This window comes from Nasonia vitripennis, chromosome 3 (assembly GCF_009193385.2).
Source record: "Nasonia vitripennis strain AsymCx chromosome 3, Nvit_psr_1.1, whole genome shotgun sequence".
Taxonomy (NCBI): domain Eukaryota; kingdom Metazoa; phylum Arthropoda; class Insecta; order Hymenoptera; family Pteromalidae; genus Nasonia; species Nasonia vitripennis.
The window spans coordinates 24,594,762-24,610,496 of NC_045759.1; the positions used below are offsets into that span (position 1 = coordinate 24,594,762).

At 36.1% G+C, this 15,735-nt stretch overlaps 5 protein-coding genes across 5 annotated transcripts; 2 read left to right on the forward strand and 3 right to left on the reverse strand.

The window, feature by feature from the left end:
- Window positions 1-40: 40 nt before the first annotated feature.
- Window positions 41-2,701, forward strand: LOC100122819 (thymidylate synthase). Its single transcript, XM_001606371.6, has 4 exons — window positions 41-386; window positions 1,467-1,730; window positions 1,803-2,065; window positions 2,370-2,701. Exons 1-4 carry the CDS (start codon window positions 182-184, stop codon window positions 2,577-2,579), a joined length of 942 nt encoding a protein of 313 aa, XP_001606421.1. The 5' UTR covers window positions 41-181; the 3' UTR covers window positions 2,580-2,701.
- LOC100122832 (protein ILRUN) lies at window positions 2,618-5,689 on the reverse strand. Its single transcript, XM_031927949.2, has 3 exons — window positions 4,964-5,689; window positions 3,532-3,881; window positions 2,618-3,430 (listed from the first exon to the last, which is right to left on the reverse strand). Exons 1-3 carry the CDS (start codon window positions 5,116-5,118, stop codon window positions 3,324-3,326), a joined length of 612 nt encoding a protein of 203 aa, XP_031783809.1. The 5' UTR covers window positions 5,119-5,689; the 3' UTR covers window positions 2,618-3,323.
- Window positions 5,690-5,864: 175 nt separating this feature from the next.
- On the forward strand, window positions 5,865-11,334 carry LOC100122844 (gem-associated protein 5). The gene is made up of 11 exons (XM_031927939.2): window positions 5,865-7,199; window positions 7,284-7,610; window positions 7,696-7,951; window positions 8,023-8,251; window positions 8,333-8,420; window positions 8,495-8,831; window positions 8,913-9,432; window positions 9,599-9,755; window positions 9,831-10,509; window positions 10,567-10,996; window positions 11,077-11,334. Exons 1-11 carry the CDS (start codon window positions 6,526-6,528, stop codon window positions 11,283-11,285), a joined length of 3,906 nt encoding a protein of 1,301 aa, XP_031783799.1. The 5' UTR covers window positions 5,865-6,525; the 3' UTR covers window positions 11,286-11,334.
- LOC100122854 (nucleoporin Nup37) lies at window positions 11,322-13,135 on the reverse strand. Its single transcript, XM_001606410.5, has 5 exons — window positions 12,760-13,135; window positions 12,414-12,593; window positions 12,134-12,331; window positions 11,683-12,050; window positions 11,322-11,614 (listed from the first exon to the last, which is right to left on the reverse strand). The coding sequence occupies exons 2-5, from the start codon at window positions 12,561-12,563 to the stop codon at window positions 11,362-11,364; spliced, it is 969 nt and encodes a 322-aa protein (XP_001606460.1). The 5' UTR covers window positions 12,564-12,593; window positions 12,760-13,135; the 3' UTR covers window positions 11,322-11,361.
- Window positions 13,136-13,298: 163 nt separating this feature from the next.
- LOC100122862 (solute carrier family 25 member 40) lies at window positions 13,299-15,690 on the reverse strand. The gene is made up of 7 exons (XM_001606419.6): window positions 14,962-15,690; window positions 14,699-14,877; window positions 14,483-14,617; window positions 14,236-14,395; window positions 13,962-14,158; window positions 13,802-13,883; window positions 13,299-13,725 (listed from the first exon to the last, which is right to left on the reverse strand). The coding sequence occupies exons 1-7, from the start codon at window positions 15,077-15,079 to the stop codon at window positions 13,484-13,486; spliced, it is 1,113 nt and encodes a 370-aa protein (XP_001606469.2). The 5' UTR covers window positions 15,080-15,690; the 3' UTR covers window positions 13,299-13,483.
- Window positions 15,691-15,735: the final 45 nt, after the last annotated feature.

The window sequence follows — 15,735 nt, forward strand, 5'->3', positions numbered from 1 at the left end:
ACTCTAAGCTTCAATTCGACTAATCGCTATTTCCCATTACGGTTTTGGCACTTGACCGTTTCCGTACTTATACCTATACGTATAGTCTCCCTGCTCTGCAGTCTGCAGATTGTCGCGTCCGTTAATCAGCCATTCAATTATTTTTGGCGGGTAATTGCTCTGAAAATACGTCAACAAAAAGATGACGGAGATAGAAGAAAAGAACGTTGTAGAGCAGAATAATGGAAAGGCCCAGGGTGATGGAGACGTGGACGAGGATCACGAAGAGTATCAGTACCTCAAGCTAATCGAGCGAATCATCGCGAAGGGTGCCGTCAAGACCGACCGGACCGGCGTCGGAACTCACTTCATTTTTGGCACGCAAATGAGATTCAGCTTGAGAGACGGTGAGGGATTTTTAAAATTTCAACTAGAAATCAGCTTTCTTTTAACTTGTTCTGTCACGATGCTTATTTCACCAGTATTGCCGTTCGGAGAAATGTTGGCGCGCGCAAATATAACCTAGAAACTCGCGGTATGCGGTTCCTGCGATTCAAACAATGCACCCTACTCATATATATATATATATATATATATATATATATATATATATATGGTATACTTATACCTACAGCTTTAGTATAGCACAATATGTTTATTGCAACGTTAGCAATGCCCATGACACTTCCCATAACAAATACGTAAGAAGCAGAAAATATACAATTAATGCAAGTACATACTTACTTTCCAAGCTGTGTATCTCGACGTATTCCAAGTATCGCTTGCTTAATGTACATACATGTACAAGATTTCATATCATAAAATAAGTATTTTTCATGTAAAAAAGTCGGGACATATACCAAGGGCCAATAATACTCCCGTAATAAAACCATACCCGGAAAAACCGCTTATAAGTCCAATTATATTTAGAATAAAAAATGTCCTACGCTCGATTTTCGTTTTTCTGCTATATTTATCGATAATCACATTGTATACGTATATGACTCTCATGCTTTTTGGCAAGAATCAAAGTCAAAGATAGTGAAAAATCAACGTAAACACATTTTTTAAAGTGTGCGCCCAAGTCCGCTGTTCTCGGAAAAATCGCTCTCTATACTCGAAGTCTTTGCTAGGATTCCCAAAAAACAAAACAAATTTCGGGGTACCTCGACGATCTTTGATACGCCTTTAGATAGCTGATCGAACTACTAAATTGTCGCGACTCATTTCTTTAGCTCCGATCTTGCAAATCAGCACGAACGTTAAAGTCGCGTTTTTTTTTCAATCTTGGGTACAACTAAAACTACATTCGGCGATTCTATAAATATTACATGCACTAGACCTGTGGCACAATGTGAGACAATTAAAATTAATCAATTCTTGCTTTTTCGAATATTCAAGAATAATAAACAAGACTATGTTGCGCCTTGTCGAAAACCCGTCAATCCTCTCGAATGAAATCTCATTTTTATTAATCATTCAACTAGGCATCTTTCCTCTGCTGACAACCAAGAACGTTCTTTGGCGTGCTGTGGTCGAGGAGTTGCTCTGGTTCATAAAGGGATCCACTAACGCAAAAGAGCTTGCCGACAAAGGCGTAAAAATCTGGAACGCCAATAGTTCGCGTGAATTTTTGGATTCCTGCGGGTTCACCGATAGAGAAGAGGGCGACTTGGGCCCTGTATATGGCTTCCAGTGGAGGCATTTCGGAGCCAAATATGTCAATATGCATACGGATTACACTGGACAGGGTAAATATTATTTTTTACACATTCATTCTTGATTTCTTAAAAATCTGGAAATTGCGTGTTTTACGGTTTTAGGAGTCGACCAGTTGCAGGATGTGATTAACAAAATAAAAAACAAACCGGATGACCGACGAATAATAATGTGCGCCTGGAATCCAGTAGATATTCCTATAATGGCTCTTCCTCCTTGTCATGCTCTGGTGCAATTTTGTGTAGCTGATGGAGAGTTATCTTGTCAGCTGTATCAAAGAAGTGCTGATATGGGACTTGGAGTCCCATTCAACATTGCCTCTTATTCTTTGCTCACATGCATGATTGCCCATATAACGAATTTGAAGGTATAATGCAACTATGGACATTATGTTTGGAAATGATCACGTTTAAAAGGAGTATTGCAGGAAACACTCTAAGAGTTACTAGTGAAAAAATTTATTTTAAAACTCATACTTTTTTAAATTATTACACAGAATCGATACTTGCGAGACTTGTGGTCTCGAGCGTTGAAAATAATATTTCCTGCAATAATCAAGAAATATTGTAATATATTCTCGGTATATTCTTGATTGAAGATTAAATATATATATATATATTTTTTTTTTGCTAGACAACTTTCTTTTCTCATAAATGTTAATTTGTTCACAGCCAGGAGATTTTGTACATACAATGGGTGACTGTCATGTATATCGTAACCACGTACCAGCACTAAAAGAACAAATCGCACGAAAGCCAAAACCGTTCCCGACTCTCAAGATAACGAGAAAAGTTGAGAATATCGATGATTTCAAATCAACCGATTTCGAATTAAATAATTATAAACCACATGCAAAAATTTATATGCCTATGGCTGTTTAATAGTATTCTATAAAAAAGGAGGCTCAAGTACTGCAACGTTTTTTTTTAGCAATAACTAGATTTTATTTTCTAATAAAATTATATTCTTAATAAATAAACTCATACCTTGATATCATGTTAAATTTGACTTGTGTAAATATCGTTTACAAATTAGCATTCAAAACATAACATGAGAGTTTTTTTCTTAAATTCAATAGAAGAAATTTCTCGTCAAATTCCATTCACAATAAAGTTGCATTTTGACCACAATTAGCTTAAATCCCGCGTCAACTATGGCTGATACGAACACAATTAGTGATAGAGATAGCTCCATCTATAATTGTTCAAAAGAATCAAATAGGTATTCAAGAATATTGGACAAGTTTAAAAACTGCTTGTAGGCCAAACTTGAATCCTTAAAAACTATAAATTCGACTGAACTTGGTAATAGTTATTATTTTAGACATTCAAAAAACAAATATGATTTTATCTCTGCTTATTATCATTAGTTATAAATATAATCTATTACTTAATCATTATTTAGATTATTTATAAACTCTCATCATAATTTAAGAAAAGGATATTTATATTTTGGATTATTACACTTAAAGAGAATTAAAATTTGTTTGCATAAAATGACAATCAAGATAAGAAATTAATAAAAGTTCGAATCTACGGGATAACAGATTTTTTTGTTACTTGGTATTTAAAAAAAAAATCATAATAAGGATCTTATCATCGCGCAACAAGTTGTAAAATCTAGGGCTACCACATTTGCTCGTCATTCGATTGTGAAGTACTAAGTTGGTGGAGTTGTTGAGTGACTGCCAAGGTACCACTTTCGCTAACTGTTATTATCACCCATATTATATCTGAAAATTAGTAGAAAAAATTATGATTTTTTTACAGAGTCAGTAAGAATATCGATCATTGTATTTGAGATACGATTTCAAGAATATGTAATAATATTTACCCCCAAAGTAGGAACCATTTGACGTCATCATCCTCCATTTACTTTGGAAAACACCTGTATCCGAAGGACTCGTTAAATCAACACCAAGTTCTACGGTTTGTCTAGGAGGTAAACATGGTACTGGTACTCTTGTGCATTCTCCCATTTGTGCACCACCTGTATAGTTCAAAAAAATACCCTCAGGCCAAGGTTCTGCTCCACTGTTTTGTACATGCCATGATTTTCTGAACTTGGTGTTAGGTGGAACAGATTCTCCTTCACCAATCGTGGAATCGCATATTAGCGTCATCATTGGTAAATTTCGTGTTGTCTCAAAATCAAAGTAACTGCAAATTGCTGCTTGCAGATTCCTGGAAAGGGAAAGATTATTATTTATGTGTCCGATTCACAACATAAACAAAGTTATCAGTCATTTTCAGCTACTAAAAAATCTCTCCTCGAAAAAGCAATAAAAGGGTTATTAGATAGTCCAAGTGCAGTATGACATGTTGAACAAGTAAAAATTGAATTTTGACAATATCTTGGTGAAATAAAAAATTAGCTGTCAACTAATTTTAACAATTAATACAAATAGAAATATAATGAATTTGAGAGCCATGTAAGGAAATTATATTTACTGTATGAAAATAGAAAACAAAAAAAGCAGTGTTACGGGATAAGGAATAGATAAAAGTAACGTGAGAAAGTCAGCGAATTTTTGTTGCCTCTAGCTGAAAGCAAGAACAATGCATTTGAAGCTTGATTAAAAACAGCTGAACTGATAAACAAAGCAACTGGCATGGTGAGTAATAGGTGCATGAGAGAGTCAAATCGAAAGCTCTGGACAAAGAATGAAAATAAGACAAGTGTCAGGCTATATCTATTTCCCAAAAGATTGTTTAACGCGAGCCATTTCTTGGATGTCCATTGGCCTTGAAAGTAAAAGAATAAGAAAAAAACAATCCTTAGCGCCACGAAAAGAATAATGAGAATTCGCTGCGGGGAAGCAAGCGTGCCGAGCTCTCGTCGTTGTGTTACTTATAGAAAGCTTGATCATGATTTTCGCAGCGATCTCGTCTCGGCAGAAAGGCATTGAAAAAACTCGCGGCTGTCCATCAAGTACGACTCGTCGAGCATCGTCATATAGGATGTAGGTTATGTGCGCCACATAGACATGATAAACAGGCACGTAGGTACAGATCGCCCCTGACGCGAGTAAATTTCTCGGAGAATCGCAGCATTCGCTAGCTAAGTAGCTGATGGAGCTGAGCTCGCAGCGCGCACGCACACCAACAAAGTAACAAAGCCATAAGACAGATTGAAGATTGACTGGCTATAAAACACGAGAGCGAGAGAGATAGAGACAGAGAAAAAGGCTGCTGGGCAAGGAGAAACGAAAACAAAGCGCATGTATACACAGAATATGGGGGGGGGGGGGCATATGAAGACTGACCAGTTGTTCATGTCCAGGAGGAAGGCAGCGGCGGCTTCGTTGAGTTGATTCCCAACCAGGACCTTCTGCATCTGCTTGACGAGGTCATCCTTGTCGGTTGTCCCAAGGCAGCTGAACTGCTGCAACAAGTGCTGATCCAACTCGTCGACGTCCATCCTGAGAATTTGTATTATTGTATGTCTCTCGCTCCGTTATCGTTAAACGCGCACGCAAGCACTTGTCCGTCTGTCCGTCCGTCGTCGCACTCGTCGCGTCCCAAACTGCACTGCTGTTTTTCACAACGATGCACTTGGATCATGCGCTGTTGCAGTACGCAGAGAGAGAGAGAGAGAGAGAGAGAGAGAGAGACTCTTGCGCGCTCCACAGAAAACAAACACACTGCTGCTGCTACAGTGCTACTCGTCGTTGCGACTGCTGCTGGAGCAGTGCTCCATTTGTCGTGTGAGACTGCACTGCAGCGTATGAGAGAGACAAGGAGAAAATGTTGAAAGAAAAAATAAAAGCGTTCGTTCGACTGCGCGTACTCGCAGGCGTATCGCGGCGCACTTGTGAGAGTTAAATATATACAAATATAGATATATACGACGTAGATATGCTTATAAGATAGTACGATTGCACGCGCACTGACATACAAATATACAATTCGCTTCACAGACTTCACTTCGCTGCTTACATTTGGAACTTGCGGAGAAGAAGGGATAAACCATGTGATTGCCAGCGCCATACCTATGTGAGTGGCCAGAATCAGAACTAATGTTCGACTTCTCCGAATGGGAATGGCGAATGGCGAATCTCGAATCAGAAAGGCCGATGGCAGCGCAGCGCGGGAGATTAGAACCGCATAGAGTAGGATGCACTAGTAGGATAATTGTATATAAAAATAATTAAATCCAGTTGATCTTGAGCGGGAAATTTCGTTGACGTTTTATTTTAAACTCCCTTTTTAATCGCATATTTGTGAAAAAGCTTACGACCTGCATGCGCGTTCATTCATGCACGTATATGCCTTATTTATTAATTTTCAATTCATTAATTAAACAGAATATTCGATGTGTGAACTTATGTATTTCAAGTATTTGAAAATTAAAATTATTATTTATTTGAATAGTTCGCGATGGATTTGCGCCACGCGGCCTTGATGCATAGATTATATCCCAATCAGCTTATTGGACCTTGAACTTGATGCGGTATAAACAGGAGGCACATCGCACATGTCGCCGAGAATCTCTTGAATTTCTCGAGAAATAATTCAACGAGTATAGTGAATGTCCTCTTGAAAAGCAAGTTTCTGTATCCATTGTTTCACGCCAAGACTAGATTCTAGATACCATTTATTAAAGCCTATAGTAGAGTATAGGTGTCAACTTGGAATCATTTTCAAGTTGAAAAACGCAAACCGGTTAACCTAGAATTTTATTGAAATTATTTCCATTCATTTCGAGCACACAAGTGACTGATATTTGCGATATACAGTGACAGTACAGTGCTGTTAGATTCACAACCATTTTATCAATTTTTTTAATTATAACAAATTCAATTCCTTATCAATAGGAGAATTTGCAATGAATGAACTTGTACTTCCACCGTCTCCAAATTGGTACTTGAGTAATATTCTTGCTTGTGCAAGTGATGGCACTGTTGCTTGGGGGGCTAGGAATTCCATAGTGGTAGCTAAAGCAAAAGAAACTTGTAGTAAAAGCTTAGAATTTTCCATCATAGACAGAGCTCACACGGACAGGGTTACGTGCCTGTCATTTTCTCCCAAGCATAATGAAGCTGGTTTTCATCGTCTAGTTTCTAGTGGAGATGACAATATCGTTAAAATATGGAGCTTACAAGACTTGAACCTGGAAATGAAAAACTCCACACTGACTAGTCAAAAAGTAATTGGAGTAGATTGGTCTAAACATAATCCAAATCTAGTATGCTTTGTGAGTGAAGATGGCTTATTGGTAACGTGGAATATAAGTTATGATGCCAGCCAAACGATAACTCTTGGAGGAAAACTTGCCGCTACATGTCTAGCTTGTTGTCCACATGATTCTAATCTGGTGGCACTTGGATTTAAAAGTGGCCTAGTATATCTAGTTGACTTGCGAGGATCGGGTTCTGTAACTTGGCAAATGAGGGGTCATAATGTAGAGATTACAAGCTTGTCCTGGTGTCCTGCACCTGTCAACATTTTTGAAAGTAAAGAAACCAAAGAGTTTCTATTAGCATCTGGTGCTAAAGATAGGTATTCAAAAGATCAAATATAAAAATACTTTTTTTAACTTTTTTTCTTTTTAATACATCATACATTTGGTTTGCGTTTTCACAGAGATATATTTTTATGGAAGACTGATGGACGTTATCAAACACAGATAACATTGCCAGTAGCACCTTTAGATTCAAGTAGTCATAAATGTAAAGTCAGTGCCTCAGCAGCAAGTCATACTGCAGTATGTTGGTTGGAGCCAACTGTTCTTCTCACAAGTTCACCATGGGGAGAGCTGCTAATGTGGGATTTAAATGCAAGTACCAAGAAAAAATTCACTCCAAAATTAATCCATGCCAAGCATGGCAGAGGATTATTTTCCATTACTGGTTTAGCTGTTGAACCACCTCAAGACAAGGAAAGTGAAAATTGGAGATCCAAAACTAATATGTGTGTATATTACTCGTTATTTTATTTATTATAAATGTTACATAATAAGTTGACTATGTTTTATGCGTGTTCTTTTGCAATCCAGCCAAGCAATTTGGACTCTAGCACAAGACAGACAAGTAGTTTGTTGCAGTATTTTAGACAGTGAAACTTGCATAGAATATACAATACCAACTCAGGGTGGCTTTGTATACTGTATGTCAGCTTGCCCTGTGGATACATCTCAGATTGCTTTTGGAGTTGGTGATGCCATGATACGTTTGTGGAATTTGTCAGAGCCTCATGAAACCACAATACAAGTCCAAATGTTATGGGAAAAGATCATGGGAAAAGTCAGAGCAGTAAGTTGACTGGTTTTATTATCTTGAATTAGTCAAAATTTTAGTTTTATTTAATGATTAAATGTTTATAGTTATCTTGGCATCCTGAAAAAGAAAATTTATTAGCATTTGCGACAAATGAAGGACGGGTCGGTACGTTTGACACGAATTCCAGGAAGCCTCCTATTTTATTAAGACAATATCACAGACGCATTATTTATTCTATCGGTTGGGGTCCAGCTCCAAATGTCAAGGAATATGCTCTCTACACATGTGGCGATGGCGAATTGGTTTACTACAACCTTGAAAAGCTCAATGACAGTAAGTTATAATTCTAAATTAGGCTGGGATTATATATTTCCCAGTTTCGTATTAATTATTTTATTGAATTATTAATTCAAGATCCAGTACCAGTCGTCAAGAAAAAGGACTGCACAGAATTTTGCTGGAAACCAGATTATTCATTGTTGGCATTGGGTTTTGGAGATGGGTATGAATTATTAAAAAGCAATGATGGTAATAAATGTTTTACAGAAATATAATTTATTACCTATTTTTTTCTAGATCAATCTCATTTTTAAATCGCGACTTGAAAGAGTATGGCAGTACAATTAATTTACTACACAAGGCAATCCAATGTTTAACTTGGCATCCAGAAAGTACCTCATCAGATTTAAACATTTCAGCTATGCAAAACTATCTAGCAGTAGCAATAAATGGTAGTGCAATTAATATTTTTGATATTTTGACATGTGATCCTGAAGAAAACAAATCAGATCAATCATCTTTTTATAGAACTGTTGCTACATTAAATGGCCATAGTGAAAAAGTGGTGTGTTTATCTTGGAGTCCTCATATTAGTGGGTATTTGGTATCTGGAAGTTATGATAATACTGCTAAAGTACGTTAGATCGATTTTCGAGTTGTATTCTACTAGGTACACGATTCTTGAATTTGAATAATGCTTTTCATTTTATCATAGGTTTGGAAAATCGAAACGCAACAAGTTATTGCTACTTATGCATCTCATTTAAGACCAATTCAATGTTGCATGTGGAGTCCATTTAATCAAGATTTGATAATCACTGGTTCAGCTGATTCTACTCTACGCATATGGAGTATTTCTAATCAAACCGTAGCAATTCCAGCGTCTTCGGTAATAAAACCTGCAAGAGGTAAACGCACAAAAAAGAAAAAAACTAAGGAAGCAATCATTACTAACAATGCCAATGAATCAGAATCAAAACAAGTCAATGGCGAATCTATCGTTATAGCCGAAAATAAACAAGAAACAGTGAATCCAGAGCCTATCAAAAAGAAAAAACAAAAAAAAATTACGCATTTTCCTGGTTATTCTGAAATTTTAAACGACAGTAATCTTTGGTACCAGTCAGTTAGAAAGCTTTTACATATTTTAAAATTTACAAGATGCACACAAGATGTACAAGTCCCTGTGTTACTTGGCAGCAAAACAAATCTCGAAGAAGCTTTAAATCATGAAAGTAGGTCTTGTGAATTTATTATTTTATTATTATTATTATTATTATTATTATTATTATTATTATTATTATTATTATATTATTATTGTTGTTGTTGTTATTACTATTATTATTACGTAATGTATGAATGAATGGACAGTTAATAAATGTCGAGTTTAATATGTTGCAGAAAAAATTCTTGAGTCAAATGGACAATATAATGCTGTTACTGAGATCAATCTTTGGAGTGGGAATTTAAAGGAAAATTTGGAAGAAGCTATGAAAAGTAATCGTTTGAATGATTACTTGGTATCATTGGCATTCATTGAGCCTAGCATAACGATCGAGTAAGTAATTTATTGATACACAAAATCCAAGTTAATGGAATAATATTTTGGTAAGATTAATGCATTTATGTTTAGGACGCGAGAAAAAGTGATCCAAGCTTATGTTAATCAATTAATTTTCCAAGATAATCCACACAAAGCAGTATCTTATCTCCTATGTATAAATAAAGTTCACGAGGCTGTCGACGTTCTAATGGCATCGAAAATATACAAAGAAGCGTACGCTCTTGCAACTTTGAAACTGGAGGCAAATGATCCTCTGATTAACAGTATTCTTGAGGAATGGGCAAATAATGCTGTAAAAAACGGAAATTTTGAAAGTGCAGCGGAATGTTACATAATGCTAGGAGAATATGTAAAAGCTGCCAAGACTTTAGAACGACGAAGGGACATTGACAGTTTGATTTTAGCGATAGAACTCGCCGAAATAGCGAGAGACGTTGATTTAATCACATCAGTAGCGGATAAAGCAATACTAGAAGCTTTATTTAATTCTGAATTTGCAACTGCTAAATCTATTATAGAAAATCATCCTCAAATGCAGTTTCGTGAAATTGAAGTACAAGTATTCACTGTGTTGAGTGAAATTTTAGCGAGTACTAGTGATGAAATTATTTTTGATTGGTTGAAAGGTTTATCCAGTAGTGCTTTACTGGAAACTCTTGAAAATCGCTTTGCTAAATGTCCGAACAAGTATTTATTTTTACTTGAAAAAGACGTCTATCCTCTGACGGATTCGCAGAACGAGAAAATGGTACGTTGATAATTTTCATTATAAAATCATTTCTTTTCATTGCTTGCATTTCAACAGGTACAAATTAGGGCGAGTCATCAAATAGCACTTGCAATATTATCCGATAATCAAAAGCAACAGTTACAACACATTGTCAAGGCGTGCGACGTGATATCCCAGTATGAAAAATCCAGTTCAAGCAAATCACTACTTGCAAAGTATCTTGTTTCATTGGAAAAGAAAAATTGGACAGATTCGTCTAGTATCTTGAATACTAGTGAAAACGGTGTTTCATCAAGTTTGCGTGCATACTTGTGTCATGCCATTATAAAATGGTTTAATGAGAATTCATTAAAATTAAAAGACGAGCAGATTTGCGAGTCCGCAAACCTGATTGTATCAATTTTAGAGAATTGCGTGCAAGATCTTTTGAGCAAGCAAGCTGTTGAATTTTGGAATACAACTAACGAAATCAATAAACTAGAGGCTCAATTATCTTTAGAAGTTGGTAAGTTGAATTGTTTGAACCCAAGTCTTGCTCAACAGGTAACATGATCTGTTGTATATTTTTCAATCTATTCTTTTCAGGGCAAGTACCAAGCAGTGCGACATTGATAGAACAATTGGATCAACTGAAAAAGGCGAAAAACAAATTTCTCGACGAACGCATTTCGGCACCAAATCCGTTATCTAGTCACCACGACATAATGGAATTCCTTAGTCAAGTTCCGGATAAACAAGCGTGTCAGAAAATCACGCAACTTGTTATGGCTACTTCAAAAACGCTGTTTGCTTGAAATATGGATATTTGTTACACTTATCAAATAATAAAATTTATTTTTATAATTTTGTTACTTTTTATTAATAAACTACTTATTTATTATTAACTTTCCAAAATAATAGTTGTCTATCACTGCCTGCGCAAACAATTTGAATTCTTTGATGCCAGGTCAATCCACCAAGTAATCTAACACGTCCACACAAAACTAGTGGTTTAGATTTTAAATTTACAACTTTTAAAATATTATCAGGTCGTCCTATACTTGCTACAAGGTTCTCATTCGAAGGAGAAAACTTCATGATCAGACCACCTTCGACGTGAAGAGTCCGTTTTTCCAGTGGCCGGCTAAAATAATGAACAAAGATTTAAATTCACAATACACATAGAAAACAAAAAGAAAATATTTCATTTACCTTGGCCTTGACATATCCCATAAAATAAGCTCTCCTGAAGAAATGCAAGCAACTTTCAAAGGATTTGGACTCCAATCAGCAGTCAATAATGGAATAGTACCAGCATCTACTGACATAATTGCTTGCTGACTTCTGACATTGTACATGCGAATAATGCCATTTTTTTCAGCAACCAAAAGTTTTCCAGTTTCTTCAGTGTGCCATCGCACAGTCATTCCTGGAGCAGTTAGTGGAAATGTTAAAATGCATTTTTGATCCTCTTTAATAGCCCAAAGTTTACATGTATGATCATCAGAAACAGAGGCAAGTAATTCACCATCAGGATCATAACAAATATCATTTGTATAATCTTTATGACCTTCCAATACCTACAAAAATAAACAAATTTTATAATCAGCTCAAAGTAATCATAATATCAACATAATATAATAAATTGTATTTAAAACAATACCTCAAATATATTACTCTCGCTCAAATCACTATTATACAATCTTATTTTAAAGTCAGCACCAGCCACACAGAAGGATACTATTTTAGGTACAACGCTGAGTGATGTCTCAGGACTCCAAGTGATTGCATGTACTCTTGTTTCATGGTGAAAAGTACGAAGAGCATTATAAATAATATCTTCTACAACATCATCATCTTCCTATATAAATATATTACAATTCTTAAGTAACAAATTAGAGAATGCTTGCCTTGAAAAGCTTGCTACACAAAATGTATCATACCTGAAATTTGATGGTTGCAACAATGATTTCTTCTCCCAAGGCGATGCAAATCAGATGCTGGGACCACTCATATGGAGACCATTCCACACACTGGATTTGCTTGGCAAAATTCAACTTGAAAGTTGGTTGAGTTGTCATTGCTTCCTCCATTTTTCTTGATCTTTACGGCAATCCTTTTACCTAAATCATGTGTGGTGTATAGAACACAATAACATTTACAATAACATGAAGATGTTGTATACAATATTTCAAATATACTAAATGACTGCAGATTTAAATCAAGTTATCATCAAATTACATCTATGGTGTTATTCGGGAAGCTATTGTCAATTAATCAATTAATTACCTCTAGTTACAATACAGGCTCGACAAGCAAAACTATGCCGGCATAACCTCGAATTCAAGCTATTTTCACGTTATTCTGTGAAAAATCCAGACGAATGAGAACAATGAAAGTGAACTAGCAAGTGTATTTCTTGGAATCGAGAATATCTAGTGCTTCAAGTTATTTAATTATATCTATATCGATAGAAAACGAAATTCAATTCAGAACATGCACTCGGTCACGCACGCAACAAATATCAAGACCTCTAAAGTCTAAACTTGCGCGCCTGTTGCGCGCTTTGGCACCAGGTGTGGTAACATGACCAACCTGAAACACACTATACTTATTATACACACACACACACACACACACACAAACACATTGTACGCGTTTCTTAAATCAGGGAGATATATGTATAATGCAATGGTATACATAAACATATATATCATATCGTTTCTTGAAGTTAACTGATTCAATTTGGAGCAATCTTGTGTGTATTTATTGCAATATTCAACTTGCTTTTATGAATAATTATTCTAGCACATGAAAATATTGAATCATTTTTAAACAAAATATATTTTATTGAATATTTGGTTCTTGCTTTCAAAAGTAATCTCTAGATCAATTGGTAGCCATGATTAAATAATAGTCTAGATGAAATGAATGTTCATAATACAATTGAAACACATATACACAAGTCAGAAAAATTCCCCATCTATTTACACAAGTATTATTACAAATGATATTAAACGCGATTTTGCTTTTGATCAAGCCAATGAATGTCATCATTCATTTCTAGAAGAGCACGATTTGCATTGTAGTTTTGGAAGAATCGTTTTCCATACTCAAATGTTGAAATCATAAGAGCACAAGCTGGTGCAACTTTAACAAGTCTGGGTGTCAATCCTGTAAACAATCCTTTGATTCCACTTGTGGAGTATATTTTCTTGATTGTGTGCCATGTACTACCGGATTGTCTTGGATGATCTGAGAAAAGTAGATGGTTTGTCAATTTTCATGAGAGATAACACAAGTTTTTGAGAAACTTATGCGCGAGAATTACCAGAATAAATTTGTTTTTCTCCCATTTCTATCTGCCTATGAGTTTTCACAACATCAAATGGAATTGTTACAAAGGCTGCTATCTGTAAATATACCAATCCAAATGAAGACTCGACATGCGAGTGGTGCAAGCATACAATCAATTCATTCAAGTAACTTACAGAACCAGCTAAAGCACCTGCTACAAAGCTGAATGCAAAAGTTTGTTGAGAACTAGGAAATTTCTTCTTGATGCCTTCATAGTTGAACCAATAAATTGCACTGAATGGCACATCTCTCAATAGTGTAGCACTCAAGCCCATCCATAATCCCCGTACACCATTTTGCTGGACAACAGTTTTCAAAGCTTGCTGCATTTCTACAATGATTTCGTATGAATAGATATTACCAATAGATATGACCAAGTTGTTTGTGAAATATCATATGAAAACTGACCAGCATAACTTAATCTCTGGGACTGCATCTTGGTTCGTATCAATTCTAGTGGACTGACTAGAGTAGCAGCCCATATTCTTGCTGTGCCACCAGCTACCATCGGTATCCAAAACGGCTGCTCCATATGACTTATATTCCTGGCACTTGTATTATAACTATCCTTTTACACATAAATAAAAATATTGTAGAGTGAAATTTGTCCCGTCATGCAAGTAAAATTGATGAAAAAAAAAAAACAGTTGATTACTTTGATGTACAGCCTCAGTTGTTCATAGGAAACAAAGTATACAATTGTAGCTGGTACAGCTAAAACCAAGGTTGGACTCAATCCACTCCACAATGATCGAATACCTTCTTTTTGACTAATTTTAACTAGAGCATCCTATAAAAATGTAGCACGCAAATTTTAAGAAACAATCAAGCATCATCAATATCACGAGTGTATATTGTGCAATAGCTGTACCAATGTGCCAGTAAATTTTCCATTAGCTTTGAGCCAGGCAGCTTGACTCATTCCACCCTGTCCATTCCCACAAGAGCAGATATGATCCATTAATCCATTACAATACAAGTAGCATTTGTTTGACAGCATAGCCTTTTGCTGAGCTTGCAAGCGAATCTTGACAACATCCAGCGGGGTAACTGGAAGAATTACGAAAAAATATCTCGAGTTTATTAAATTTAATCAATAACAACAATCTAATTTCTAATCTCGATGAATCTCACCAATAAACGAAGTTACAAGTGCACCAGTGCAGGAAGCAATCATCTGCTGATACGGCTTAATCCTGAACCTTGGATCGTCCAAGTCAATGTCACTCGTCTTGATGCTTGTCATTTTCATTAGATTCACATATACAAGCTAATGCCGAATCTATTCTTGCGAGTTACAACTGTTACAAGTGTTAATTATGAAAGCATGTCAGACGAGTTGTTTTGACATAACCTGTTTGTTGTTCAAAATCGGCGGCATTTCTTTTTCTCGCTATTGTGCGACTGACAGCTACTCGGAGCCCCGCATGCTCGCAACTTGTTTAACGCGATAATTAGCAGACTCGTCCGTGAAAAGTGGCAACCTGTGAACTCATTGGGAATGACTTGACTGGGCCGAGCATTTCTGCTGCTGGGCCATAATATTGTGCCACCTTGCGTTGTTATACCACGTGCTTGCGGCGGCTATATATTTTATTTGCTCTGTCTGGTGTCTTGATGGTGAGACTGACGCTCGAGCAGCGGTGCCAATGAAAAGAATCAGTTTACACTACTTATATGTATAGACAAACATGGCATGTGCGTCAACGAGAGGTTTGTTGATAGGTACTTTATGTATACATATGGTAAGGCAATTGTAAATTCATTCCAGTCATGCATATTGCGAAAATGCCCACGATATGACTTGCTTTTATAGATGTCATTCATTCGGGCATGAAAATTAGGAGTCGCCATAACTTCGGCGCATTCTTTCGACCAGTTATAAGAAGAGATTAATATTGGTAGACT